Below are 25,730 nucleotides of genomic sequence, written 5' to 3' on the forward strand. Positions count from 1 at the left end.
GAGCTCGAAGACGCAAAAAGTAGAGAGTGGAGTCGCCGTCAGAGCTGAGTAAGCGGGAGGATACTTTTTTCCAAACTGTCCTGTGTGAAAAGACATGATGTCAAGTCATGGGCCGCGACCAACCCTGAAACCAAAAAGGTTCTTAGATTATTCAATGGACTAATGCATGCCACGCTTAGCACAACAACCCCCTGTTTTGTTCCAAGTGTTCCACGGTTCTGTTTGTTCTTATTTCCCCTTCATTTCTCATGTTTTGGAGAGTAAATTTCACTAGCAATGATGATAATTACAAAAAGGGAAAGGAAAATTACATGTTGAGTGGTGGACAAATTGCTTATACATATACTCTCTATGCATTTGGTTGAGTGGTTAGAATTCAATCCTACTGAAAATAGCAATACAGCTAGTAATTAATTCCTTTAATGAACTCGTGTATAACTTAATTTGACGGCTCTTTAGAATTTGTGTACATAAAAAAGCCTAAAGTCAGAAACAGGGCACATCATCATCAGCACTCAGCCCCTTCCCCACGAAACAACTGAAAAAAGGAAATCTTTTCCTATTTATTTTTCTTGTTTAAGAAGACAAAGAAAAATCAACAAGAACCCATTAAATCATAGCAACTATAAGTAGTCTGCCCAAAGTTTTAAACCCAATCCTATTTCATTTCTTTCTCCCATTTCTCTTCTTCTTCATTGTTTTCGATCAGAATTAAGAGTTGATTCAAAATCAAAAGACAAGAAAGAAGCTGCAAGCTTCGGCCTTGGCTTGAGATATGCATCTCTACAATGCATGGCTGCCCCCACCGGTTGCAGAAGAGACCAAGAAGGAGAAAGAATCCTTCTCTCGGGTCGTCTCTTCTGTCAAGAACCTTTATCGACCCGATGACCCGGATTCCGTTTACTCCACTCTGAAATGGATCTCTGTTATCGACCTGTAAGCTCTAATTTCTTTCTCCAATCTTCTGCCTTTCCTTTCCTTTCTTTTTCTTTTCTTTTACATTAAATTCTTGGTGTAGAAAGTCAGTTGGGTGCTTTTCTTTTCAGTTTTAGTTTTGAATTGGGTTGGATTTCGGTTCAAGAATGACTCAAAGGGACATCTTTTTCCTTGAAATTTAAGCTACCCAGTATAGATAATTAAGTTATTGCTTAAGAGTTTTTGACTGCTCATGGAGTTTTTATTAAGGTGGAGGGGAAGGAACCTAAAACAGGTAGGTTGAAGGAGGACGCTTGCAGTACGCAGGCACTCAATCTTGAAGGAGCTATTAATGATTGGGACTTACTAGTTTTAGTTGAGACCTTCAATATGGAACTTTTGGTTTTGGGAGTTGGTGGGAGAAGGTGTTACTATAGCTGTGCGTCCTGAACAAATCATGACCTCTATTGTAATGTTTGGTGGCATGATTAAAGAACCTTATAATCCCTTTGCAGTTTGAGCCATGTTGAATGCAGTCGGCGTGGCAGGCACTGCACATGGAAAACCTGAAAATATAACATAGACTGAGCTCTACACCGACTAAGTCAATTTTCTTGAAGTCTATCCTTAACTGTTTACTAGCAAGTTTGGTGCCACTGAGCAAAATAGAGGTGAGAGATGGGTGGTGGACCATGTGTGTCATTCTATGAGTAGCATTTTCGTGTTCTTTACATAAGATGACATCAAATAGTATTGACACCAAGGCTTGAGCATCTTCATACTGGTAGTTATTTTTAGAACTGTTTAATTATAACTTGTAGGACATCTTAATGCCATAAGAATACCTGCATTGCATCATAAGGAGAGTTTTATAGCTGTTTCAGGGTGGAATCTTTCATTTATACTTTATGTTGGACTAATCTCCTTTTGTTTTACATGATTCACAAAGTGCTTCCCCTCTGAATAAAAATTTCTTACAAACAGTAACTATTACATTTGGCAAGATTCAAGTTTATACGGATATTTAGTTATAATGCATACATGTCCCTTGACTATCTATGTCAACAGTTGTTTAAGTTGAATTGCTGTGAGTACTTGGTGATATGAACTGTCTATTTGTTAATGTCACTTTCGTGGTTTCAGTATTAGAAACGCTTTCAGCAAAGTGGATGTAAGTAGGCTATTTGTTGTTATATGACACCTTGACAATTATGGTGGATTACAGGGTGTCAAATCTAACTTATTATTTGTTGCTTTGCAGTTTCATAAAGGCAAAAAGTGATATATCTTTGGAAGACGTAGATTCAGTTGTTGAGATTGGCTTAGAATTATTCCATAAATCACAGAGCAAGCTTTATGCTCAGGTGGTACATTGAATCCTTGAAAGAATAATCTTTTTATTTGTGCTTCTGTCATTCTTTTTCTAATTGATGGTTCCTTTGATACATATTAGGTTAGATGGGGAAATATCTTAGTCAGATTGCTTAATAAGTATCGAAAGAAATTGTCCTTGAAAGTTCAGTGGCGGCCTTTGTATGATACTCTTATTCATACGCATTTCACAAGGTTAGTTATAGACATCTGCTACCAATGATTGCAATGTGATAAAAAGGGTGATAAAATTGCTATGAATCTTATATAGTATGAATGTTCATGTTTCATTTTGTATTTTTTGAATCCATATTATTGGTAGATGACATTGACAAGTTAACAGAAAGCTTTGTTATCTCTTTCCTCCCCACACTCCCTTTTTGCCCTTACTCCCTACAGTGTCGTGGTAATATTTAAGGTCATAACTACCACCGATGGCATGCCATTAGGGTTCTCAATTTTGAACCTTTATGATGTTAAGTCTTAAACTTAATCCTTGTCTTAAAGGAAGGGATTTCATAAACATTTTCCCATAAGTCATCTCTCTTTAATTTCAGCTCAATAGTTTACCCATTCTTGACCTCTTAAAAGTCCCTTATGTGTTGAGTTTAGTTTATTTTAGAACTTTATATGCTGCTTGTCCTTTGATTATGTATGTTTTTCAGGAATACAGGTCCAGAGGGATGGAGATTGAGACAGCGGCATTTTGAGACTGTTACTTCCCTTGTTAGATCATGCCGACGGTTCTTTCCAGCTGGTTCTGCCTCGGAGATTTGGTTCGAGTTTAGGTAAGTGCTCTGAGGTTCCTTTTTAATTTTCATAATCAGCTCTGAGATATGTATTGTTTCTCCATAAACTAGTGTGATCTTTTTGTATTTTAAATGGACGTCAAACTCTCAAACTGTCTTGAGAAAAATTTAGTTTTTGTTCCATCTGATTCAATATATTTGGGCATTTATACAGTTGATGCTAATAAGAGGCTACAAAATAAGAAATCAAAGCAGTCACTATGGTCTTTTGTATTGGGACCTTATTGACCTCCTCCTTTAGTATTCATGGTTCTTACAAGAACTCTAGGTCAGGGTTTTTGAGTACCTTGTGAAATAGAATTATCTTCTGGTAATAATGGCTAACATTTTAAGTGCACCATTAAATATCTAAAAGATTTTTAACATATTCTCAGATCTCTTTTGGAAAATCCTTGGCACAATGCAACCTTTGAAGGAGCTGGATTTGTGAGACTCTTCCTTCCTACAAATTCAGACAATCAAGACTTCTTCTCAGAGTAAGAAAACATATATTTGGGGACTATGACCTTGTGGTTTTAACCTCAGTACCTTGAGAAAATTAATTTCCAATCTTTGGAATGGCAGTAATTGGATTAGAGAGTGTATGGAACTCTGGGACTCAATTCCAAATTGTCAATTCTGGAACGGTCAATGGACTGCTGTTATGGCTCGTGTAGTGAAGAATTACAAGTTTATCAACTGGGAGTGTTTTTTACCTACATTGTTTACTAGATTTTTAAACATGTTTGAGGTGAGTGTATTATTCAAGTGTCCTTAAACCGTATATTTTGTTGGTTTGGAAGAAGTGATCCTTCATATCCAAATAGTTGAAGTTGCTTAAAGCTCATACACACACACACACACATTTGCTGATGAGCAAGATTTAAATTTATTCTTTGACAACTGTTTATCAGAGACTACATTTAAAACATAAGCTGATCTGAGCCTTCTATAATGAAGGCTTCTGTGTGCTTTTCATGCTTTTGTTGTTACTCTTTCATGCCTTTCTTTTTCTCAATTCTTCTTTCCATGCTTGCTCTTTGGTTCTATCTGGGATCTTATTGTAGTTTTAATTTTCAATCAGCTTTGTTATTGTTCTGATTTTTTCTATGTTAAATTTCTCCATTCCAGGTTCCTGTGGCAAGTGGAAGTGGATCTTATCCTTTTTCTGTGGACGTACCCAGAAATACAAGGTTCTTGTTCTCCAATAAGACAGTCACTCCAGCAAAGGCCATTGCAAAATCAGTTGTAAGATAAAAAACCATGGCACTTATGTTGCAGGGTTTTTGAATTGATACTCATGTATGGTTCCTAGTATTGTTTTTTGATGCTCTATTTGGAAAACATATTACAGGTGTATTTATTAAAGCCTGGTAGTATGGCACAAGAACATTTCGAGAAATTGGTCAACCTCTTAGAACAGTTAGTTTATCGACATCTTTAATGCTCTAGTTCTGTTTTCAAGTTATATGTTCTATTCAAGTGATTCTATTTATTGGTTCTTAGATTGTTGTTGTTTTTATTTTTTGTGTTTTCTTCGTAGATATTACCATCCCTCAAATGGTGGTCGGTGGACTTATTCGTTGGAGCGATTTCTGCTGTATTTGGTGATTACATTCCAAAAACGCTTACAGCATGAGCAGCAGTATGTATCTTCTGACAACATTGTGTATGTGTTCTGCATTTGATCTGACATGTATTCTACTTATGTGCTGTGATTGCAGGAACACAGATAATGATAGTCAGGCTGAGCTTTACTTAGGAAAATTAGAAAGGAGTGCATTTGTCAATGTGCTGCTGAGGCTTATTGATCGTGGTCAATATAGCAAAAATGAACATCTTTCTGAGACCGTTGCTGCAGCAACATCGATCTTATCCTATGTGGAGCCCTCTCTGGTACTTCCATTTTTGGCTTCTCGATTCCATATGGCCTTGGAGACGGTTAGTAATGTTGTTGCATTTAGCGTTTACAACATTTTAATCATAGTAGTACACTGGTCTGATTGATGTGACTTAATTATCATTGCTTGTAAAATTATGTGTCTTCCATCGTCTTAGCTTCATTTTGCCACTTTTGTGTCTAGTCAGATGACTGCCACCCACCAGTTGAAAACTGCTGTGATGTCAGTAGCATTTGCCGGGCGGTCTCTTTTTTTCACATCCCTATCAAATGGTTCAGTTAACCCGGTTGATCTTGGAGGTGGTGATGATACATTCATTGATCTTCTCATGATTTCATTATCAAATGCACTCCTTGGTATGGATGCCAATGATCCTCCTAAAACCTTGGCAACAATGCAACTAATAGGTTCCATCTTTTCCAATGTAAGCTCCAAGTCTCTAATCCTCAGAGCAAGTTGGCTCAAATTTAATCTTTTTCAACTACATTTTTTTTCTTCTTTTCATTCCTTTCCCTCTTATTCACTTAATAATTACAGATGGCTATGCTGGATGATAATATAGATGAGCTCTCGTTCATGCCCATGATTCGCTTTTCTGAATGGCTAGATGAATTCTTTTGCCGCCTATTTTCATTACTTCTACATTTGGAACCCAGCAGTGTTCTGTAAGTAATGGGTGCTACCGGTCGTAGTCTTTGTTACATTATATTTGGAATCATTTATTGCTGTTTTTGCAGGAATGAAGGCCTTCATTCATCAGCAACATCAGGAACTTTTCTGGTTGAAGATGGACCATACTACTTTTGCATGCTTGAAATCTTGCTTGGGAGACTTTCAAAACAACTATATAATCAGGTTTCTGTTTTTGGATTCAAATGATAAGTTCATGGATTTTGTTTTTTGGGAATCTGTTCTTGTTAACTTTCCCTTTCAATCAGAACAGGCTTTGAAGAAAATCTCCAAATTCGTTTGGACAAATATTCTTCCTGGGGCAATTGCAGAGGTAGGACTGCTTTGTTGCGCATGTGTTCATTCAAATCCAGAAGAGGCGGTTGTTCACCTTGTAGAACCAATTTTATCATCTGTTCTATCCTCTTTGAATGGAACACCTGTTACAGGATTTGGAGGAAGAGGAATTCTGGATCCCTCAGTTTCAACCAAGGTTTTTGCTTGTCAATGGTCTTCTTGGTAGCTTTATTTCTCTTCCAGATTTTCGTAGTGGAAGTTAATATATTTTCTTCTTGTTATTTTCGTTTTAGGCTAAACCCACCCTTTCTCCAGCTCTTGAAACTGCAATTGATTATCAATTAAAAATATTATCAGTTGCCATCAGCTATGGAGGGTCTGCACTTCTCCATTACAAGGATCAATTTAAGGAAGCGATTGTTTCTGCATTTGACTCCCCTTCTTGGAAGGTTATTTTTTTTTTTTGCCCATGCATATAAATAATGTATACCTTAATCTAAATGAGATGCTCTTTGAAAAAGTTTTGTTGAGTTTTTGTTCCTTCCCTCTCTCTCTCTCTCTCTCTCTTTCTCTCTCTCTTTGTGACTGACTTGTTTTAGATTTCAGGTTAATGGAGCTGGTGATCATCTTCTTCGGTCACTGCTTGGAAGCCTGGTCCTATATTATCCTATGGATCAATACAAGTATTTTATTTTCATTTCATTTGTTCAAATAATTATCATTGTTGTTTTGCAACTTGCCTTGGAACAAAATAAAGGAAAATCTGGCTTTTAGGTGCATCTTGAATCACCCTGCTGCTGCTGCATTAGAGGAATGGATCAGTACAAAAGATTATTCTAATGATGGAGCACTGAAGGCCCCTAAATGGCATATTCCAAGTGATGAAGAAGTTCAATTTGCTAATGAACTTTTAATTCTCCATTTTCAATCGGCTTTAGATGATCTTTTAAGAATATGCCAAACTAAGATCCACTCTGATCCAGGTAAAACACAATTGTCAGTTTTTTTTTTCATGCAAATATTTATTGGTGGGGGATTTTAGTTTGAAGGGATTTTTTTGAATCGTGTTGAAGACTGATAGATATAAAATTTTCTGGAAAATCCCTATGGGAATGAGTGCTTATTTGTTTCTTATCTCATTTTCGGGAATGTTCATGAAGTATTATTTGTTGAGAAATGCCAATCTAATATTGTTTTGTTTAATAGTTAACAAGTAACTGTTTCTTACTGTCACTTGTTAATTTCATATTATGATATAAAATAATATTTTTTGACATTCATGTTCAATTTATGATGCAGGCAACGAGAAAGAGCACTTGAAAGTGACTCTTTTACGTATTGATTCTTCATTGCAAGGTGTATTATCTTGCTTGCCTGATTTCAGGCCATCTTCCAGGAACGGCACGATTGAAGACTCTAGTTATCCTTCTTTTCTAATAGCTGGAGCTACAGGTTCAAGAGTTGGCAGCACTCAACTGCGGGAAAAGGCTGCTGAGGTTATACACACTGCCTGCAAGTAATATTTCTAATTTCTTTGCATCTGGGTATTATTCTGTCAGTCTAAGCAGCAATAGTTGCTGAATTTCTTCTGCTTTTGCTATGTGCACAGATACTTACTAGAGGAAAAATCAGATGACAGCATTTTATTGATTCTCATTATACGTATCATGGATGCTCTTGGAAACTACGGTAATAGACACTATGTACAGATGGAATAAATTTCTTAAACTCATGGGAGATGCCCTTCTGACCTGTGTCTCCTTCCTCACATCAATTTATTTTCCGACCTGTTTCATATAGGAAGTTTGGAATATGACGAGTGGTCAAATCATAGGCAGGCTTGGAAGTTGGAATCTGCTGCCATTGTAGAGCCTCCAATAAATTTTATAGCATCTTCACATTCTAAAGGAAAGAGAAGGTACAGAGTTCTATTCCTGATGTCCCTTTTGACAATTACTGGTACAGTGTTAGAGGATCATGGCATCTAATTCTGAATCTATTCTTGTATTTAGGCCTAGGTGGGCTCTCATTGACAAGGCATACATGCACAGCACATGGAGATCTTCTCAATCATCTTATCATCTGTTTCGTACCAATGGAAATTTCTTGCACCAGACCATGTAATTTTGTTGATGGATGATCTTTTAAATCTTTCTTTGCATAACTATGAAAGCGTTCGCATGTAAGTCCTCTGATTTTAATCATTCTGTCAGGTCATTCTACCGCTCACCTTGCATTAAATTTGAATATGTTTAAATGAGCCAGTATTATGAACAGCAGCAGACAACCACATTAAACATTCAATCTTGAAAATCCGTGTGAACATGTTCCAGGAAGAATAGTCTAGTACATTGGAACTTTATGAGTGAGAACTGTTATCAGTTTATTTGTTTATTGAAATTATACTTCTAATGACAATTTTACACATCTGCTTATTTCAAGCTGTTAGTAGAGTATGCTGGTTTATGTGGGTTACAAGATCGAGGTGAAAACATGTTTTTTGATTGTATCTGATGATCTCTTTTGCTTGTTTGTTAGGCTTGCTGGAAAATCTCTGTTGAAGATAATGAAGAGGTGGCCATCTTTGATTTCAAAGTGTGTGCTCTCTCTGTGTGAGAATTTGAGGAAACCTAATTCACCGGACCATGCGGTTCTAGGTTCTTGTGCTGTGCTTTCTACACAGACAGTTCTGAAGCATTTGACAACGGTAATCATTCAGCATAAAGTTGTCATAGTTTATTCTAAAATGTTTTCTTATATATACTCTATTCTTTCAGGATCCACAAGCATTTGGTTCATTTCTCCTTGCAATTCTTTTAAGGTTACCTCAGTTTCTTGGCTGGATTTACTTTAAAAGTGCTGCTCTTAAAGTTACATGAAATGGCATTGGCTTTATGCTTTTTTTCCCCCCATTTTCAGCTCCCATCATGAATCACTGAAAGCCCAGAAAGCAATCAATGAGGTATAAGTCTTCTCTTGCAGTAATATTCTGGAGGTCACCTGTCAAAATCTCTTTGCTTATAATTTCTTTATGCTTCCAGCTTTTTGTCAAATACAACATCTACTTTGCGGGTGTGTCTAAAAACATCTTTAAGACAGTGGATAATCACATAGATACCCCAGACTTTGCAGATCTGGTGTCTCAGATTGGTTCAATGAGTTTTGATTCTACGGGTTTGCATTGGCGGTAAGAGTAACTATATTCCCACTTAATATACTGATTATTAATTATGGACATTTATATGAGCAGTCATGCATTCTACTTTTATTATATATTTGCAGATGTGCATTACTTTCAGCTTGATGATGTACACATTAAAGAATTATTTTTCTACCAGACTTTGAAATAATATGATATCAGACTGAGGCTCTTCTTTTTTTTCTTGGGTTTAATTCTTCTGTTCCAGGTATAATCTGATGGCTAACAGAGTTTTGCTCTTGTTGGCCGTGTCATGTAGGCATGACCCAAACTTTTCACCAAAAATCCTTGGTGAAACTGCTGGTGAGTGTTTTTCTTGGCCAATGGATTGTGTCTTAACTTCTCCTGGTACTTTTCCCATTACTTTAGAAGGAATTTTTGGAATCCAGTTTTTATTTATTTATTTTTTGCCTGCCTAGGACACTTCCTAAAGAACTTGAAAAGTCAACTTCCTCAGACAAGAATACTTGCAATCTCGGCTCTAAATACGCTATTAAAAGATTCACCTTATAAGATGTCAGCTGATGATCGACCACTATTCTCTGGGAATTCACAAGAAAATGCCGAATCATCCCTTGAAGGAGCATTAAGGGAGATATTTCAGGAAGAGGGATTTTTTAATGAGACCTTAAATAGTTTGTCCCATGTCCATATAATAACTGATACTGAGAGTGCATCTTCTAGAGGAAATCATGGAAATTCTTCCTTTCAGAGCTTGGCTGACAAATCGATCACCCGTTTTTATTTCGACTTTTCAGCTACATGGCCACGTACTCCTAGCTGGATCTCTTTATTAGGAAGCGATACTTTTTACTCAAACTTTGCTCGTATATTTAAGCGGTTAATCCAAGAATGTGGAATGCCGGTTTTACTTGCACTGAAAAGTACATTGGAGGAGTTTGTCAATGCCAAGGAGAGGTCTAAGCAGTGTGTCGCTGCTGAAGCATTTGCTGGAGTGTTACATTCTGATGTCAATGGCCTTTTAGAGGAATGGGACAGCTGGATGATGGTCCAGTTGCAGAACATTATTCTTGCTCAATCGGTGGAATCCATTCCTGAGTGGGCGGCTTGTATACGTTATGCAGTTACAGGAAAAGGAAAGCATGGAACAAGAGTTCCCCTTCTGAGGCAACAGATTTTGAACTGCTTGTTGACACCTTTACCTCCAACTGTAACTACAACTGTAGTTGCGAAGCGGTATGCTTTTATTTCTGCTGCACTTATAGAGCTATCCCCGCAAAAAATGCCTGTGCCTGAGATACAGATGCACAATAAACTTCTGGATGAATTGCTGGGTAATATGTGCCATTCATCGGCCCAAGTAAGCTTGCCTCTCATCTACATATGTAAATTTCTATGCATGGGAAAATCTAAATAGTCCTCACTTCCGTTTTCCATTTGTTGGATGGATAGCCTTACAAATTTTGATATGAATATTGATATCATGATGTTTTTCTTATAATGAATCTCTCATATAATTCTGTATTGGACAGGTAAGGGAAGCTATTGGGGTTACCCTTTCTGTGTTGTGCTCTAACATTCGGCTCCATGCGTCATCTTCGCAAGATCATTCGAATGACAGGGGAAAGACTAATATCAATAACCAACTTAAGGAGGAAAATTGGGTTCAACTACTAACGGAAAGAGCATCCGAACTTGTTGTGAACATTCAGAATTCTAGCCTGTCTGATGTTATAGATACCTCGACAGATATAAGTACCAAAAATGGTTATCAGAATGGTGATTCACAGGATGATGTCAAATGGATGGAAACTGTATTGAACTTTTAGTCTCTTTGTTATTCTTGATTACTCTGAATGTGTTCTTCTTTAACTTTTTTAAATCTCCTTTGATGACTTATCACATTTTGTAACGTGCAGTTATTTCATTTTATCATATCAACTTTGAAGTCTGGAAGATCTTCATATTTGCTTGACGTGATTGTGGGGCTTCTATATCCTGTAATTTCCTTGCAGGTATGTGAAGCTAATATTTTGCTTCTATTTCTCTTAGATTCTACTTAGGTGCTATTATTTTTTATTGCCTTGTACTCACTTGAGCACTCTAGTCTCAGGTAGCTAATTGTGGTTTTGACAATCATGTTTGAGAAAAAGGAGAAAGGAAAAAAAATCATTACCAGATACTGAAAAAGTTCTCATTATTTTAGAGATTGGAATATGGAAGTAATCGCAGATGATGAAAAAGATTTTCATAGCATTGACAATATGGTTTACTTTAGTTGCTCTTTTTCTTTCTTGCTTCTTTTGAATTTGACATAGAGCTGCCTTATTGGAACTCTCTCTCTCTATCTTTAAATTTTGGCTTTCTGGTAACTGATTTCCTTAAGATTTAATCATGTTTGGCCATCCTGACTTTTATAACTGAGATATTTTGGCCTTTGGAAGGAAACGTCAAACAAAGATTTGTCAACGTTAGCAAAGGCAGCATTTGAATTACTAAAATGGAGAATCATTTTGGAACCCCATCTCCAGAAGGCTGTTTCTGTTATTCTTTCTTCTGCAAAGGATCCTAACTGGCGAACTAGATCAGCAACTCTAACATATCTACGAACTTTTATGTTCAGGTGTGTTACTTTAAGGATTTATATAAGGACATTGGTAATTTCCTATTTTGGCAAGCTAGTTGGAGGAGTCACCTCCAGCATATAGCTTTGGAAAATTTTGGTATGGATTCTAATGCAGTTGTGTGCTTTATTACAGGCACACCTTCATTCTCTTGAAAGGGGACAAACAAAAGATCTGGAAAACAGTGGAGAAGCTACTTCAAGACAACCAAGTGGAGGTAGATTTTTGGCTAAATCTTCAATCAAAGAGTGGCATGTGTGGGCTATATTAATAGTAGACTTTATTAGGTGGGATTTTTAGTGATAAAGAGTAGGAACTTACTGAAGGTATCGGTATTGTTCTGGACTCTGAGATGAAGTACAAAATGACAAAATTGAAGTCAATGTGCTTTTAAAATAATTGTTTTATACGTGATTTTTTTTTTTGCCTCTGTTTGAGGATCAAGGTCCTTGGGCAGGAAATAGGATATTATTACTTTCAACTAAAATAGCTAAATTTGCTCAGGTAAGAGAGCATGCTGCAGGGGTGCTAGCTGGCCTAATGAAGGGTGGGGATGAAGATTTAGCTGGAGATTTCCGTGATAGGGCATACATAGAGGCAAATTCCATTCAAAGAAGGAGAAAGACAAGGTATTTCTATGTTTTCGTCCCGTTAAACGTTATGTACTTGATTTAATGAAAACTAATATCCTTTTGATGCTAATAAGTTTCAGATAATGGAAATCAAAAGCTGAAAAAGCAGTAAGAAAAGACCACATTTTTCTTTTTGGTGGGGTTAGAGATGATTGCTAAGTTATATCCTTATGCTGTTATGCATGAGATAATTAATGCTAGTGTTGCTAATGTTGTGATGATAAATTTAGTTTCTGTGATGAATCTCAATTGGGCATCTCTACGAAGGAAAAACTATCACAATATAGATTATCAGACACTTTCTCTACATGAGAAAAACCATCAGCAATATAGATTATCAGATACTAACTCTACATGCTTCCATCTGCATCAGATTTTTAATGAATTTTTTAAACATTCTTTGTGGCTGAGTGAGAATGATGAAGGCATACAAATAAGCATCTTAATCATAATTCATAAATAAATAGCTTATTTATGCGTAAAATACATGGTGTTCACATTCACTTGTGTACTAGGTCCTGGTATTCAAAATTATTGCTGTTGTTAACATCTATGCTGGTCTAAAAATCATTTAACTTATGCATGCAGGAATGCAAATTCTGGACACTCTGTGGCATCTGTACATGGTGCAGTACTTGCTCTGGCAGCTTCGGTGTTATCAGTCCCATATGATATGCCCAGGTTGGTCTATGTTAAATATAATAAACAGTTAAAATGTTAGTAATAAGCTAGGTTATGCAAGATTCATAATGTTTATGTGATTGAGAAGGAAGTAAACAATATCTCTGAAACATCCATGTACCAACTCTACCTCCTAAAGTTGCTTTTTTTTTTTTTTTTGAAGCATGAGGTCCATTGCCTAACTAATTGGAATTTCACAAATTGTATTGCCAATGGAGCATGAGTCTGATGCACAAAAAATGCATACTTGCCATCCTTGTATTATAACCTGACAAACACATTGTAAGAAATGTGGGTGAAAAGTGTGGTTACTTTAGAAGAAATGAAAAATATTTACAGAAGAAAATAGTGGAGAAACATGGTCTCAGAATTCCAAAACTTTTCCATGGCTGATACTTTCCTGGGTACTTAAAACACTGCATAAACATCCTGAAGTTAAATTAGTATGAGGCTGAATGGGTTAATATATTGAGATAGGTAGGTAGACACCTTGACATGCATTTCACCTGCATAGTTGAGTCTGTGATATGGATCAAAAGGTGACCCTAGGAAACTTGGTCATTCGAGGAAATTTAGATTGTTCAGGCTTGTTGGTTTGGAAAGATAATTTTTGTTTAGGCTGGGCTAAAGTCCTCTCATTTATAATCTTATCTGCTTTAGTAGCCAAGCCCAGGATCATGCTTCTATCTTCAAAGTTTTCCTACACATTTGAATTCTTTTACTTGTAGCCATCAAATTTGCAGGATTAAATGAGATGCTAAAAGCCATTGGAACTCCTTTTTCTTCTCCTTTTGAAAGGCGCTCTTTATTCTGCTTTGTCACCTCTTCAGTCAGTTTCTTTTTGCTATGTTATTTATGTACAGTGTTATTTTGCAGATGGTTACCTGATCACGTTACATTACTGGCTCGCTTCAGTGGGGAGCCATCACCTGTAAAATTGACTGTGACAAAAGCAGTTGCTGAGTTCCGGCGTACGCATGCAGATACATGGAACGTTCAAAAGGATTCGTTTAATGAAGAGCAACTTGAGGTCTCTGCAAAAAACTATGAATTATCATGGGCTGAATATTATGATGATTAGTTTTTGTTTTACATTTTCCTGTTTGATGCTTGCAGGTCCTGGCAGATACATCGTCCTCATCGTCATATTTTGCTTGATCTACATTGCTTTCCTTGAGAGAGAGAAGATTTATCGGAAACACAATGATTGAGAATAACAGTGACAAATTTTATGATTTCCTTATAAGTTTCATTGAAATTTGTAAAATGAGTTTTATTTACATTGCCTCATATAGCCTTTTCCCTAAGAAGTTTATTCTTCCTTAAGAAGTTCTTGCCTATACTATTCTTTGTTGTTAAAAGCTTCTCTATATATAGGATTGATAAGATCATCAGATGGTATATCCCATAAAACACAATCTGTATTGAATATGCTTGATGCATTCTTAATTTCTTTTCCACCTTCAGATTCATCTCCGTTTTCATCCTTTAATTTGTCATGAGACCTGCCTTGTTCCCCTGCTGTGCATGTGCTTCCGGTACACATACTCTGGCTCCATGGTGAGCCACCCCCTTCATTACCAAAAGATGGACCATACTGAAATCCAGTAACAGAGACAGGGAAAACACCACAGGCCCCTGCAAAATTAGCCGATGTTGCACCAGAAGACTCCCATGGCTTATTCAGGGGTAGCATGTCAGGTTCTTGCATAGCTCTCGATAAATTCAGTTTGATCTTCTCAACTGCATCATCTTTCTCCTCTTGTTTGCTGGTAACATAAGGAACTGTGTTTGTTCCTGGTGCGGCGTTTGATTGTTGAAGCTGGAAATCAATGCGTTTCTTAGTGAGGAGGTGGAGCATTTCATCTTTGAAACAGCCAAGTGCTGCTTCTGCTAGGTGAGCCACCTGCGGCGGAGCCAGCGTGGTGGCGATCTCAGCCATGAGGTGAGAGAAAGGCTTGTGGGTGACGGGATCAATTCCCATGCCTGAAAGCCTCTTCTTCAGCTTGGTGTTCCAATGATTTTTGACATCATTGTCGGTGCGGCCAGGTAACTGAGCTGCAATCAATGACCATCTGCAATGAGATGCCATTTACAGAGAGTTAATGGCTAGACCCGAACATATATTTATATAGATTAAAACAGATAGTGGATAGGCTTTATATCTGGTATGACTCATTCTAGTTTACCGATTGCCAACAACAGAATGAAGTTTGACAATAGTTTGCTCCTCCGCCTCTGAGAATTGGCCATGCTTAAGGTCTGGCCGGAGGTAATTGGTCCATCGCAACCTACAGCTTTTCCCACATCTTTGAAGACCTGGCAATTCCGAAATGTAAAGATTTTCTTAACAAAACAATAGATTTTACAATTGCCTCTTAAGAATTACATCCGAACAAAGCAACAGACCAGCATTCTTGGGGATGAGTCGCCAATTACGGGTGCCATGTTGGGCGATGTAAGAGGAGAGCTTGTTGTCTTCCTCAGGTGTCCATTGTCCTCTTTTCACATTGTCCTTCTCACAACATGGAATCCGACCCATCTTTTTGCTTCTTTCTTTATTCGTTTTCTTCACTCATGCTCCATAAGAAAATGCTAAGAATAAGGCTAAAGACCTGGCAACAAGAGGGGAAAAACAAAGAAGAAAGGAGTAGAATAAGCAATGGAAGTGAAAAGGCTTGGGCTACCTAATCTTTGATTAACTCGAAATTAAGGAAAAAAAGGGGAGGTGAGATTAGTTTTGGGGTACTTTTCTAATTTGATGGTTTTAATGAGAAAAGAAATGGTGAGTGGTTTATTGTTTATATATACAAGCAAACGTTGTTGCATATTGCATGGCAAATTCTCTACTAGGGAAAAAAAAGAGGAAAACGACATCAAAGCTGCATGATTTCATTAAAGAATTCAACGCTATTGGGCGTGTGAGGGATTGGCCGGTAGCTCACCCACAAGACACCCGGTCAACTCTCTCTCTCTCTCCCATGTTGACTGCCTTTGGGGTTATGCATGTGTTCGTTGGCTTTCTGCTTTGCTCACACAAAACCACCTTAAAGCTGCAGAAAGGTAAGGTTGTTTTCTTGCACGTGTGACTCATCAGCACTTTTCTTGCACACAATCATCATCTTTATCTTAAATTACCCCCACGAGTTGATGGTTATGAGTGAGTTTGTAAGGATCGATATTCCTGTTCGGATTTTCTTGTTGCTGCTGCCTAACCACCTATACAACTGTCAGAACTTTTAAAGTACTTGGTATAGCTGTTAATTTCAGTACAACACATGTCTTTGTATCCCCATCGAAACATAGGATGAACTTTGAAACCATATGTGTCCTATACTCGTGCTGTTTTCAATGTTGAAACACAAGGAACTAACCCTTTCGGAGTTGCTAAGATTCAAAGGAGAGATTGATGAAGAGAGACAGCCTGCGGATCCACACAGTCTCTGTCATGTTGACAAGGAAATCCCATCATTTCCAGAGACTACGGAATCACATAGCAAATGCCTGTTGTCTTACAGTGGTGGCATACACTATTGAATTCTGAAAGATGACAATAATCAGAAGTTTATTTCACTCCAACACTATAATTCCAATACCAGGTTTTCTAAGCTCCTGAAAAGTACAAGGCCTGTCGCATAAATTTCTGATACAAGTAAAATCAACAACATTTCCATGTATATGTGTCTTGTCTTTCTCATGAACAGAGACAATCAAGTTCCTTAACTTAATTCGGCTTTGGCACTTATAAGCCCTTCAATCGACCCGACCATGGCAATCAATGTGAGGGGCAAGCAAAAAGTGCTAAAACTTTGAAGCAGCACCCACTTTCTTGACCAGGCTTCGATGTTTCTCTGCTTAACGTACATCTGCACTGGAAAATATATTGATAGAGGCCAAAAGTAGATGCCTCCTATCACTCCCAAAACTTGGTTGAAATATGGAAATAACATACCAATTGTTGTTGTAGAAGCAACATAAACAGTCCGGAAACATAGTCTGAGAAAATTTAACCGAAAAGCCGGTAAAAGTGGGAGTTTCAAGTTGAAATCCTTGTGTATGAATCCACTGTCAGGGAATTTCCCAGAGATCCATTTTTCAACATTTGCAAATAGTGGCTGACTGTAAACCTGTCAACAGAAGGCATAGAGACAAAAGTTAACTCTCTTTCTGCTAAAAGAAGCATTTTCCTGACAAATAAGGCTGAAATCATATGTTGACACTTTCTGGTACAGATATCGTTTTGGTACCTGATAACCTCCAATTAGATGAAGCACAATGCATGCATTAGCAACGTCGATGAGCCAATATGGCTCGTAGAATCCAAAACCTGTCAAGAGGTTCCCTGGTGTATCATCTCCGAAGGCTGCATATCCAAGTCCTCCACAGCAGAGGTAGAAAAAAGTTGTAGCAGAAATTGATATTATTGAGGCTTTCTTCATGGTCTCATTTTCATGAGGAGGTGACTTTAAAGTATCCTTCAAGTTTTGAAATTGTAATCATAGTTTAGTTCAGCAATCATAAAGTCTTCAACTATCATCAAACACCAGACAACAATATGAACTCATTATCTTATCAAACACTGTCACACCTGAATCTCAATAAGAATTAGGGAGTATGGATAGGAAAATGCTATGTCTCCGAGTGCTTGAGATACCAGCCAGATTTTCTCAGCAGTAGTCGATGTTGAGATTCCTCCAATGGTACCCTTAAGATGACCATTTCCTGCAATTTTAGCAACATCAACATCAATAAAATCTTTGTCAAGTTACTTCAAATATATACTACAATGAGCAATTTAAATATCCAACAATACAGGTTCACTGTCATACCAATAACTTTAGCAATGCCAAGTCCAAGTCCAATGAAAGCATAAGCGAAGGACATGATTGCAGCAACTACCGACAGCCAGTGAATGCTGTGAAAATTAGGTATCTGAGACAGTATTAATTGAACAACTCCGAAAGCTAGCATATAGTAAGTATCGTCATAATAACATGCAGCCTTATGCCCTTGTGTGTGGTAACAGTTTGATTTTTGAATTGCTCTGCATTCACAAGTAGAACGTTAGGGTCTTATAAAGTGGCAATGACAACCCAAGCCATACCTCTTAAAGAGGAAAACTAGTAGTAGTAGCAGCAGCAGCAGCACCTTTTGGCTGAACTACCTCTAGTAAACTATGATGCAGTGGGAGTAAGAGCCACTTAACAACACACCTCATGCTAGTAGCAGTTGTAATTGTATATGCTATTCCCACACCATACAAGCCTACTTGCACGAAAAGGCTGCACACCCGTGCATTCTTTTTGCCTGAAAATCCATATTAAGCAAGCAAATATCTATTACAAAATGTTAATTAACAGCAAAGGGCAAAGCAGAAAGGGGTGACAAGAGATCAATATAGGTAAAGATATGATTTCGATAGTTTGATTAGACTGGCCCTCTGGTGCATGATTTATCTGAAAATTACTTTATACTGGCTCGTGAAGATGAAACTGCTTTATCAAATCCAGAAATTTTGTTAAACCGTAAGTTTTCATCTCTATGCTAATGTTGACTTTTATAGCCTGATTAATTTGAAAGTTCAAACTGTTATGACTATCAGGGAGATTACATAGAGGTAGGCAATCAGCAATAGGAAACATAGAAATTGGCAAACACCAGAAGAGGGTGACAAGTGGAGACTCAGGTACAGGCTTGCGTGAGATAATGATATTCTGTGTTCTACTTGTGGACACCTATGCAGTATGATTACAGAGTCAATAAATTGCACCGGTCAGATGGCCCACACATCATCAGCAGGATCAAGTTTTCATGTTCATCCATGATTTTATCTCTTTAAGCAATGCGTATTCACTTTATGCAGGTTTATGGCTGCACTTCTTTGAAACTCTTGTATCTAAATTTCCTTCTGATATAAGACATTGTCTAGTTTCATAGAGTGAATAGAAATATCTTGCAGGACTGCAGAAACCGTGGTGGAGCAGCAGTACAAATGCAACCAACAGTTTTTCATCGTTAGAGACGAGCAATTCAATCTACTTTTTGCAGAAACCATGGGAGTAGAGGAAGTAGTGTTTTTCTCACCTAAATTCATGTCCACAGCCTCTATGTAGGAGCGATTTCTGATGGGTCCAAGTTCAGGATCAGGAGTTCTGTAGCAGTTCCAGAGAAGTGAAGAGGAAATGAAAATGATAGATGCAAAGAGCAGCGTAGCCAAGGGTCCTGCAATCCAACCCAGTTGAGCCATGCTCCATGCCAGAGACAGCACCCCTGCCCCTATGACCCCAGTTATTATATGTGCCACCGCGGTCCATAGAGTCCCTTCACCATCAATCCATATGGTTTCCATGTGAAGAATATAGTCATAGACGAATCATGGCATGGCATGACAGATAAAAAAACTCGGAAATGCTACATGGCTAAAAGAGTTGACGATAGACATACCAGTTCTGTTAATGACGGTATCCTGTGGCTGTTGCTTATGCAACAGTGGTGTCTGATGATCAACATGCTCTTCTCCCATGGCGTCTAATAAGGCAATGCTCTCTGAGTCCTGTGTTGTGTGTGACACAAACTTCTAGGTGTTAGAAGCAAGTTCGAAATTGAATTTAAACCTCCCTTACGTGTGGCTTCTAACTTGTGTCACAGAATTTTCAAATTTTTTTGTTTATTATTATATATTATTATTTTTAATGATCTTTTTAAAATAATTTTTTAATTTAATAATTAATATAATAAAATAATCCCATAAATTTTACTCAATATTTTCTTAATTTTTAAATTTCTCCTCATCCTTTTCTTTCTTTTTCTTCTTTTTATTTTTTACTTTACACTTTCTCTTTAACTCACAACTAAAACACGATTCATTTTTTGACAAGATTTACGAACAGGAGTTTGCGAGTTTCGACCCAGAAAAACAAAACCACTCATTGTGAAATTAAAGGAGATAAAGCTTTTTTTTTTCATCTTCTATTTTTTATTTATATATTTAATCATTATATTAAATCTTGTATATAGTATGTAATGATAATTTTATATTTAATATTTTAAATTTAAATAAAAATAAAATAAAAATATTGAATGTCTAGCTGTATTACTTTTTTTGTTCAGGTTTGATCAAAATATAAATTTAACAATTGACAAATTCTTTTAAAACGGAAATCTTTTGCGGTCAAAGTCAATGCTTTTAAAATGAACACGTGTAAATCAATCGTTAAGTGTTTCTTTGTCGTTTGCAAGAATTATTAAAATGAACACGTGTAATTTGATTTGTTTGATTCATTTGGAGCATTCCGAGCATTTCTTTCGCTTTCTTACCGACATTGCATCAGTCCAAACGTTTCTTTTGTTTCTTATCTAAATATGATTAATTATTATTTTTTTTTATTTCTGAACAGGACCATCAATTTTTGGTTTCTTATTTAAATATAATTAATTATTTTTTTCTAAAAAAAATAATATAGAAAAGCTCTGGCAAAATCCAGACATGGTAAGTGGGCAACTGTCCTGCTAGATGGGAGAGTTTAAGGCTGCTTTGGGCTCTTTTGCCCTAACCTTTTATCCGTTGGGCCTTGATCTCGGTTTGTTTTTTAGGCAGAGTTGGGCTTGGGCTTGTATAAATGTCACTGGGCTGTTCCCGGTGGTTGTTCTGTTTTTCTTTTTTTTTTTTTCCCGGGAAAACCCTCGCCAGCCGCCTGGCCCTGCTCTCGTTTATCTTTCTAACTCCCTCTTTCCCTCGCCTCCTCCCTTCTCCTGTGAAGAAGAAGAATAAGAAGGCGGTAGGCTTCGTTTGGGAGGAGGAGTTATCGGCGGCGCTTTTCGTTCTTTTTTTGAAGAGAAAGATAAAGGATGGGAAGAAGATTAGGAGGCGGAAGGTCCCCCTCCTACTCTGTGCTTAACCAAAGGATTCTCCTCCGTCGAATCCAGTCGTGCCAGCACAACGCTCGCTCCACCGTCGATGAAATGGTGGAGCACCTTCAAACTAACTACCCTGATTACAGACGCATCAAGCGACAACCTTTAACCAGGAATGTCCGACAGGCCTTGCAAGCTCTGCACCCTTGTTCCAAAAACACCCAAAAGTCCTCTCTTTCCGTTTCTGATTTCAAGTTTGATGATGATGGACGTGATGAACATGCCGTTGCACCTTCTTCTTCTTCTTCTCCTCCTCCTCCCTCGCGTTCTTGGAAGAAACCCAGGAGAACCGATGAGACTGAAGGAAGGTTACAGCGTATGGAGGATTTGCACCTTCAAAGGAGACAGAGTCAGCACCAGTCCGACTCCGAGTCAGACTCGGAGTCATCCTCTTCATCTGAAGAAGAAGAAGATGGGGCAGTTTCAACTTCGGAAGATGCCATTTATGGCCAAAAAGAGGAGCCCAAATTTGATTTAATGAAATCAATGCTGCGACAAGGTTACACTCAATGCAACAGCTCAAAATGGAAGCTTGAAGAAAAGAATATCGAAATGGAGGTTGCATCTAATAAGCTTAGGAATAAGATTGATATGACCAATGCGAACAAAGTGAGTGCTGAATTGAAAGAGGAAACAAAGGTTTCAGCTTCTGTAGGCGCTGCTGCTGCTGATGGTGTGGAGGTGAAAGGGAAAGAGGGGCCAAGGTTCAGGGATTTGGGTGGGATGGGAGGAGTGTTGGAGGAGTTGAAGATGGAAGTCATTGTGCCTCTTTACCACCCACATTTGCCACGGTGGTTGGGAGTCAGGCCAATGGCTGGCATTTTGCTCCATGGGCCGCCTGGCTGCGGCAAGACCAAATTGGCCCATGCCATTGCCAATGAGACTGGTGTTCCTTTCTATAAAATTTCGGCTCCCGAGGTGGTTTCTGGTGTCTCAGGTATTCATCTTCTGATTTCTTTCTATACCTTTCCTTGTTGAATATGATAATTAGGCTGAGCACGATTCTTGGAGTTGTTGCATAGAGTTTGGATAAATGATATTACTTCGTTAATCATGACGGGAAGCTTTTGCCAAGGCAATGTATTTGCTAATAGTATATAGCTTCATTTTTAATTTCTCAGGTGCATCGGAAGAAAATATCAGGGAACTCTTCTCAAAAGCATACAGGACTGCCCCATCAATTGTATTTATTGATGAGATTGATGCTATTGCATCTAAAAGAGAAAATCTGCAGAGGGAGATGGAGCGCCGGATTGTCACTCAGTTAATGACCTGTATGGATGAGTCTCATAGACTTGTGCAACCAAACGATAAAGAGTCAAATTTGGAGAGCTCTGATTCCAAACCAGGTTATGTCCTTGTAATTGGAGCTACCAATAGACCTGATGCTGTTGACCCTGCACTACGGCGGCCTGGACGATTTGATCGTGAGATTGTTCTTGGTGTTCCGGATGAAATTGCCAGGCATGAGATCCTTTCTGTGCTTACACGTAATCTTAGACTTGAAGGCTCTTTCGATCTTTTGAAAATAGCTAGGGCAACACCAGGGTTTGTTGGAGCAGATTTGGCTGCCTTGGCTAACAAGGCTGGTAATCTTGCCATGAAGAGGATTATAGACCAAAGAAAGCATGAGTTTTCTAGAGAATCTATAGATGAGGAACAAGCTGATGAGTGGTGGAGGCAGCCTTGGTTGCCCGAGGAGATGGAAAAGCTCACCATCACTATGGCTGATTTTGAGGTAATTAAAGCTAAACCTCTTTATAGAGTTCTAATGAACTATAGAGTTACACTTGATGCTTTTATAATAGTTTGAAACTAAGGTGGTGTATTTCTGTATCTGTTATGCAGAAGTAATTCTTTTACATTGGAAGGTTTTATATGAAACTTATGCCCTTTTGTTAATGTATTTGCTTAATTTGGTCATGCCCTTTTGTTTTTCCTCTTTTTAATAAAGAAATGGAAAAATGTTTTACCTGCAGGAAGCAGCTAAAATGGTTCAACCCTCATCAAGAAGAGAGGGATTCTCTACAATTCCTAATGTTAAGTGGGAAGATGTTGGTGGTCTTGAATTCCTAAGGCAGGAGTTCGACCGTTACATAGTTAGGCGCATAAAATTTCCAGAGGATTATGCGGTAATTATAGATAGTTACTACCTCTTTATTCTCTCTCTCTCTCTCACACACACACACACATATATATATATATATATCCTGTTCAAAAAAGAGGTACTAATAGACATTGAACATTGAAATGATTTAAAAGGAGTAGGATTAGCCTTCTTAACATGGTAAATGAAAGGAAGGCAACCATGGAAAAATTGGATAGAATGTCTGGAACATGTCTTACATGGTCTCCATTTTGGTTGACTTGCAGTCTCAGCGCAACTATAATCTAGGCCCATATCTACTTTGTCAGTCAGATTGCTATAGTAAATTCGCTTCTCAAATCTTTGAATTATTCACAATGTCAGGAATTTGGAGTGGACTTGGAGACAGGATTTTTGCTTTATGGACCACCAGGCTGTGGTAAAACTTTGATTGCAAAGGCTGTCGCTAATGAGGCTGGAGCCAATTTCATTCACATCAAGGTCAGTCTACAGCATATATTTCCACTTGTTTTCGATTTCTTGTTCACATTTTGTTTGTTAAAGATGATGTTAACTGGTACTTTAATTCTGTAAGCTAATTTTCCTATGTTTGTGTTACATTGAAATCTAATGATCATGAGTGCATTTGCTGATCAGGGCCCTGAACTTTTGAATAAATATGTTGGAGAAAGTGAGCTGGCAGTTCGGACGTTATTCAGCCGTGCTAGGACGTGTTCACCATGCATACTTTTTTTTGATGAGGTCTATGGTCCTCTATTTTTCCATTTCTAAATGAAAGAATTCTGGAGAAACTATTACTACTCCTAATATCTTGAGATTTGATATTTTTAAGGCCTTTCTGATAATGTGTAGGTGGATGCTTTGACCACAAAGCGTGGAAAAGAGGGGGGATGGGTTGTTGAGCGACTTCTGAACCAGGTTAGATAATCTGTAATGGCAATCTCTAAATGAACTCATGATCACCTTTTTATCTTTTCCGTATTACAAATTTTCAAATTGCAAAGAATGACATGGAAGCATCGATCATAATTGCAGTTACTCATAGAGTTAGATGGTGCAGATCAGCGGCGTGGTGTATATGTTATTGGTGCCACTAATAGGTAGAATCTGTTGTTTTCCATTTTTTGAACAGGGATCACCCCTTATCTTTTCTTTACTCAGTTTGGCTTTGGCATTTGTTTTGGCAGACCTGAGGTTATGGATCGTGCTGTCTTACGGCCTGGTAGGTTTGGCAAACTTCTCTATGTCCCTCTCCCCAATCCAGATGAACGTGGGTTGATCTTGAAAGCTCTTGCTAGGAAGAAGCCAATAGATGCCAGTGTCGATTTGAGTGCCCTTGGACGTATGGAGGCTTGTGAAAATTTAAGTGGGGCTGATCTTTCTGCACTGGTATGCCAGCATTTTATTTTTTTGCTTGAGTGAAGTTAACAATTGAAAACATCTTCTGAAACCTTTTGTGGGGGCTGGTTTTGCTGCATTGCTTCATCACTATTCTTGGAGATCAATTTCCATTAACTGCCATTAGGAAACAACTAACAGAATTTCCTTCTTTCGTTCTTGTTTTTTTTCCCCTTCAGCAGTAGTCAATTAGCCATGTATACATAGAAGCCTTGTTCTACATTAAAGTCCTAGAAATTATGTACTATGTAGGGACTGGTTTTTCCTGAAAGACTAATTTACCCTTTTGATGCTTCCTCATTAAACACAAGACATGTTAAGGCTAGCCCAGAATGTAAAACACTCTGCAAAAAAAACCCCTGACCTGTTTCACAATTCTAGACTTGAACTAAGTGTCTTATGCACATTGTACTTCTATAAGAACTTAAACCATAATCCTGAAACAAAATTGTAAAACTTTAATCAAATTGGGCTTGAAAACATTCAGATGAATGAAGCTGCAATGGCTGCTTTGGAAGAGAAACTCACATCAACTGGGATCTCAGAGACTTCATTGACAATCAAGACGTTCCATTTTGAACGAGCATTGAGTAAAATCTCACCCTCAGTCTCCGATAAGGTATATTTTATCTTCACTCACGCAATTATGGCTTCTGATGAAAAGATTCTTGATAGCATTCACTTGGTAATTCTGTAATTAACCTATTTTAATATCTTGATCATCTGGGAACAGCAAAAACAGTTCTACCAGGTATTGTCAGAGAGCTTTAAAGCAGCTTGAGAAGAGACAAATACCCTTTGTTATACCATTAGCAGGAGCTGTTATTGATGTCTGATACTGAGAATCGGATAGCAAAGAAGTTATTCTCAACATTAAGATGGATGGATGTGAATTGTTCAACTGTACTCTGTTTATATGTTTTTTTTTTGGCCTAATATACGAGTTTTGATGGGAACTCTTCATGAGGGAAAGGAATTTTGTGCCGGCACATTATGATTTTGTTAGTGGTGGAAGTAGTTTGCAGAAAATACAGCGGAGAAACATGTATTTACCCCTTTTAAGAAATGCGAAGGGACTTATTGTATTAGTTCACCCTTTTGAATGTAAAACCATGACGAATTATACGTACCAAGATATAAACTTTAGCTTTTGTGTTTTTATTTTTAATAATTGAGAGAAGGGGATATAAACTTTAGCTTTTGTGTTTTTATTTTTAATAATTGAGAGAAGGGGATTCGACCTTTGCTCTTTAAGTAAGGGGTTCATGCATCA

The 25,730-nt window shown here is 37.7% G+C and overlaps 4 protein-coding genes across 4 annotated transcripts; 2 read left to right on the forward strand and 2 right to left on the reverse strand.

The window, feature by feature from the left end:
- The first annotated feature begins 487 nt into the window (after positions 1 to 487).
- Positions 488 to 14,524, forward strand: PA200 (proteasome activating protein 200). Its single transcript, XM_018124700.2, is given in 36 exon segments — positions 488 to 936; positions 2,177 to 2,279; positions 2,369 to 2,481; positions 2,952 to 3,074; positions 3,470 to 3,571; positions 3,660 to 3,825; positions 4,206 to 4,322; positions 4,429 to 4,496; positions 4,618 to 4,719; positions 4,799 to 5,015; positions 5,163 to 5,399; positions 5,513 to 5,640; positions 5,713 to 5,830; positions 5,919 to 6,137; positions 6,235 to 6,390; positions 6,548 to 6,624; positions 6,716 to 6,924; positions 7,241 to 7,457; positions 7,551 to 7,630; positions 7,742 to 7,859; positions 7,954 to 8,045; positions 8,048 to 8,123; positions 8,480 to 8,648; positions 8,719 to 8,762; positions 8,861 to 8,903; positions 8,983 to 9,128; positions 9,349 to 9,443; positions 9,560 to 10,461; positions 10,634 to 10,915; positions 11,021 to 11,116; positions 11,546 to 11,724; positions 11,861 to 11,942; positions 12,230 to 12,354; positions 12,946 to 13,038; positions 13,915 to 14,068; positions 14,155 to 14,524. Coding segments are annotated over 36 exon segments (5,451 nt in total). The 5' UTR covers positions 488 to 775; the 3' UTR covers positions 14,197 to 14,524.
- MYB80 (myb domain protein 103) lies at positions 14,259 to 15,791 on the reverse strand. Its single transcript, XM_088808047.1, has 3 exons — positions 15,448 to 15,791; positions 15,228 to 15,357; positions 14,259 to 15,113 (listed from the first exon to the last, which is right to left on the reverse strand). The coding sequence occupies exons 1-3, from the start codon at positions 15,578 to 15,580 to the stop codon at positions 14,381 to 14,383; spliced, it is 996 nt and encodes a 331-aa protein (XP_088664173.1). The 5' UTR covers positions 15,581 to 15,791; the 3' UTR covers positions 14,259 to 14,380.
- A 795-nt stretch (positions 15,792 to 16,586) lies between these two features.
- Positions 16,587 to 19,643, reverse strand: LOC18593186 (putative amino acid permease 7). The gene is made up of 7 exons (XM_018124701.2): positions 19,483 to 19,643; positions 19,123 to 19,359; positions 18,252 to 18,345; positions 17,868 to 18,082; positions 17,627 to 17,760; positions 17,286 to 17,513; positions 16,587 to 17,165 (listed from the first exon to the last, which is right to left on the reverse strand). The coding sequence occupies exons 1-7, from the start codon at positions 19,559 to 19,561 to the stop codon at positions 16,758 to 16,760; spliced, it is 1,395 nt and encodes a 464-aa protein (XP_017980190.2). The 5' UTR covers positions 19,562 to 19,643; the 3' UTR covers positions 16,587 to 16,757.
- Positions 19,644 to 20,700: 1,057 nt separating this feature from the next.
- On the forward strand, positions 20,701 to 25,618 carry LOC18593187 (cell division control protein 48 homolog C-like). Its single transcript, XM_018124731.2, has 10 exons — positions 20,701 to 21,889; positions 22,074 to 22,690; positions 22,932 to 23,084; positions 23,423 to 23,539; positions 23,696 to 23,800; positions 23,912 to 23,977; positions 24,095 to 24,159; positions 24,247 to 24,448; positions 24,945 to 25,076; positions 25,191 to 25,618. Exons 1-10 carry the CDS (start codon positions 20,887 to 20,889, stop codon positions 25,236 to 25,238), a joined length of 2,508 nt encoding a protein of 835 aa, XP_017980220.2. The 5' UTR covers positions 20,701 to 20,886; the 3' UTR covers positions 25,239 to 25,618.
- The last annotated feature ends 112 nt before the right edge of the window (positions 25,619 to 25,730 follow it).

This window comes from Theobroma cacao, chromosome 7, assembly GCF_053813885.1.
Source record: "Theobroma cacao isolate CCN51 chromosome 7, ASM5381388v1, whole genome shotgun sequence".
Taxonomy (NCBI): domain Eukaryota; kingdom Viridiplantae; phylum Streptophyta; class Magnoliopsida; order Malvales; family Malvaceae; genus Theobroma; species Theobroma cacao.

Bases quoted from the DNA above. Each gene is read 5' to 3' on its own strand.
- LOC18593186 (XM_018124701.2), bottom strand. From the start codon at position 19,561: ATGGGAGAAGAGCATGTTGATCATCAGACACCACTGTTGCATAAGCAA. The intron at 18,083-18,251 runs GTGTGTTGTTAA...TTGTGAATGCAG, and splicing joins ACAACTGCTACTAGCATGAG to AGCAATTCAAAAATCAAACT. The intron at 17,166-17,285 runs GTACCAAAACGA...TTCTGTTGACAG, and splicing joins ATCTAATTGGAGGTTATCAG to GTTTACAGTCAGCCACTATT.
- LOC18593187 (XM_018124731.2), top strand. From the start codon at position 20,887: ATGGGAAGAAGATTAGGAGGCGGAAGGTCCCCCTCCTACTCTGTGCTT. The intron at 23,801-23,911 runs GTCTATGGTCCT...GATAATGTGTAG, and splicing joins GCATACTTTTTTTTGATGAG to GTGGATGCTTTGACCACAAA. The intron at 25,077-25,190 runs GTATATTTTATC...ATCTGGGAACAG, and splicing joins CACCCTCAGTCTCCGATAAG to CAAAAACAGTTCTACCAGGT.
- MYB80 (XM_088808047.1), bottom strand. From the start codon at position 15,580: ATGGGTCGGATTCCATGTTGTGAGAAGGACAATGTGAAAAGAGGACAA. The intron at 15,358-15,447 runs GTCTGTTGCTTT...CGGAATTGCCAG, and splicing joins ACTCATCCCCAAGAATGCTG to GTCTTCAAAGATGTGGGAAA. The intron at 15,114-15,227 runs GTAAACTAGAAT...ATCTCATTGCAG, and splicing joins CATTCTGTTGTTGGCAATCG to ATGGTCATTGATTGCAGCTC.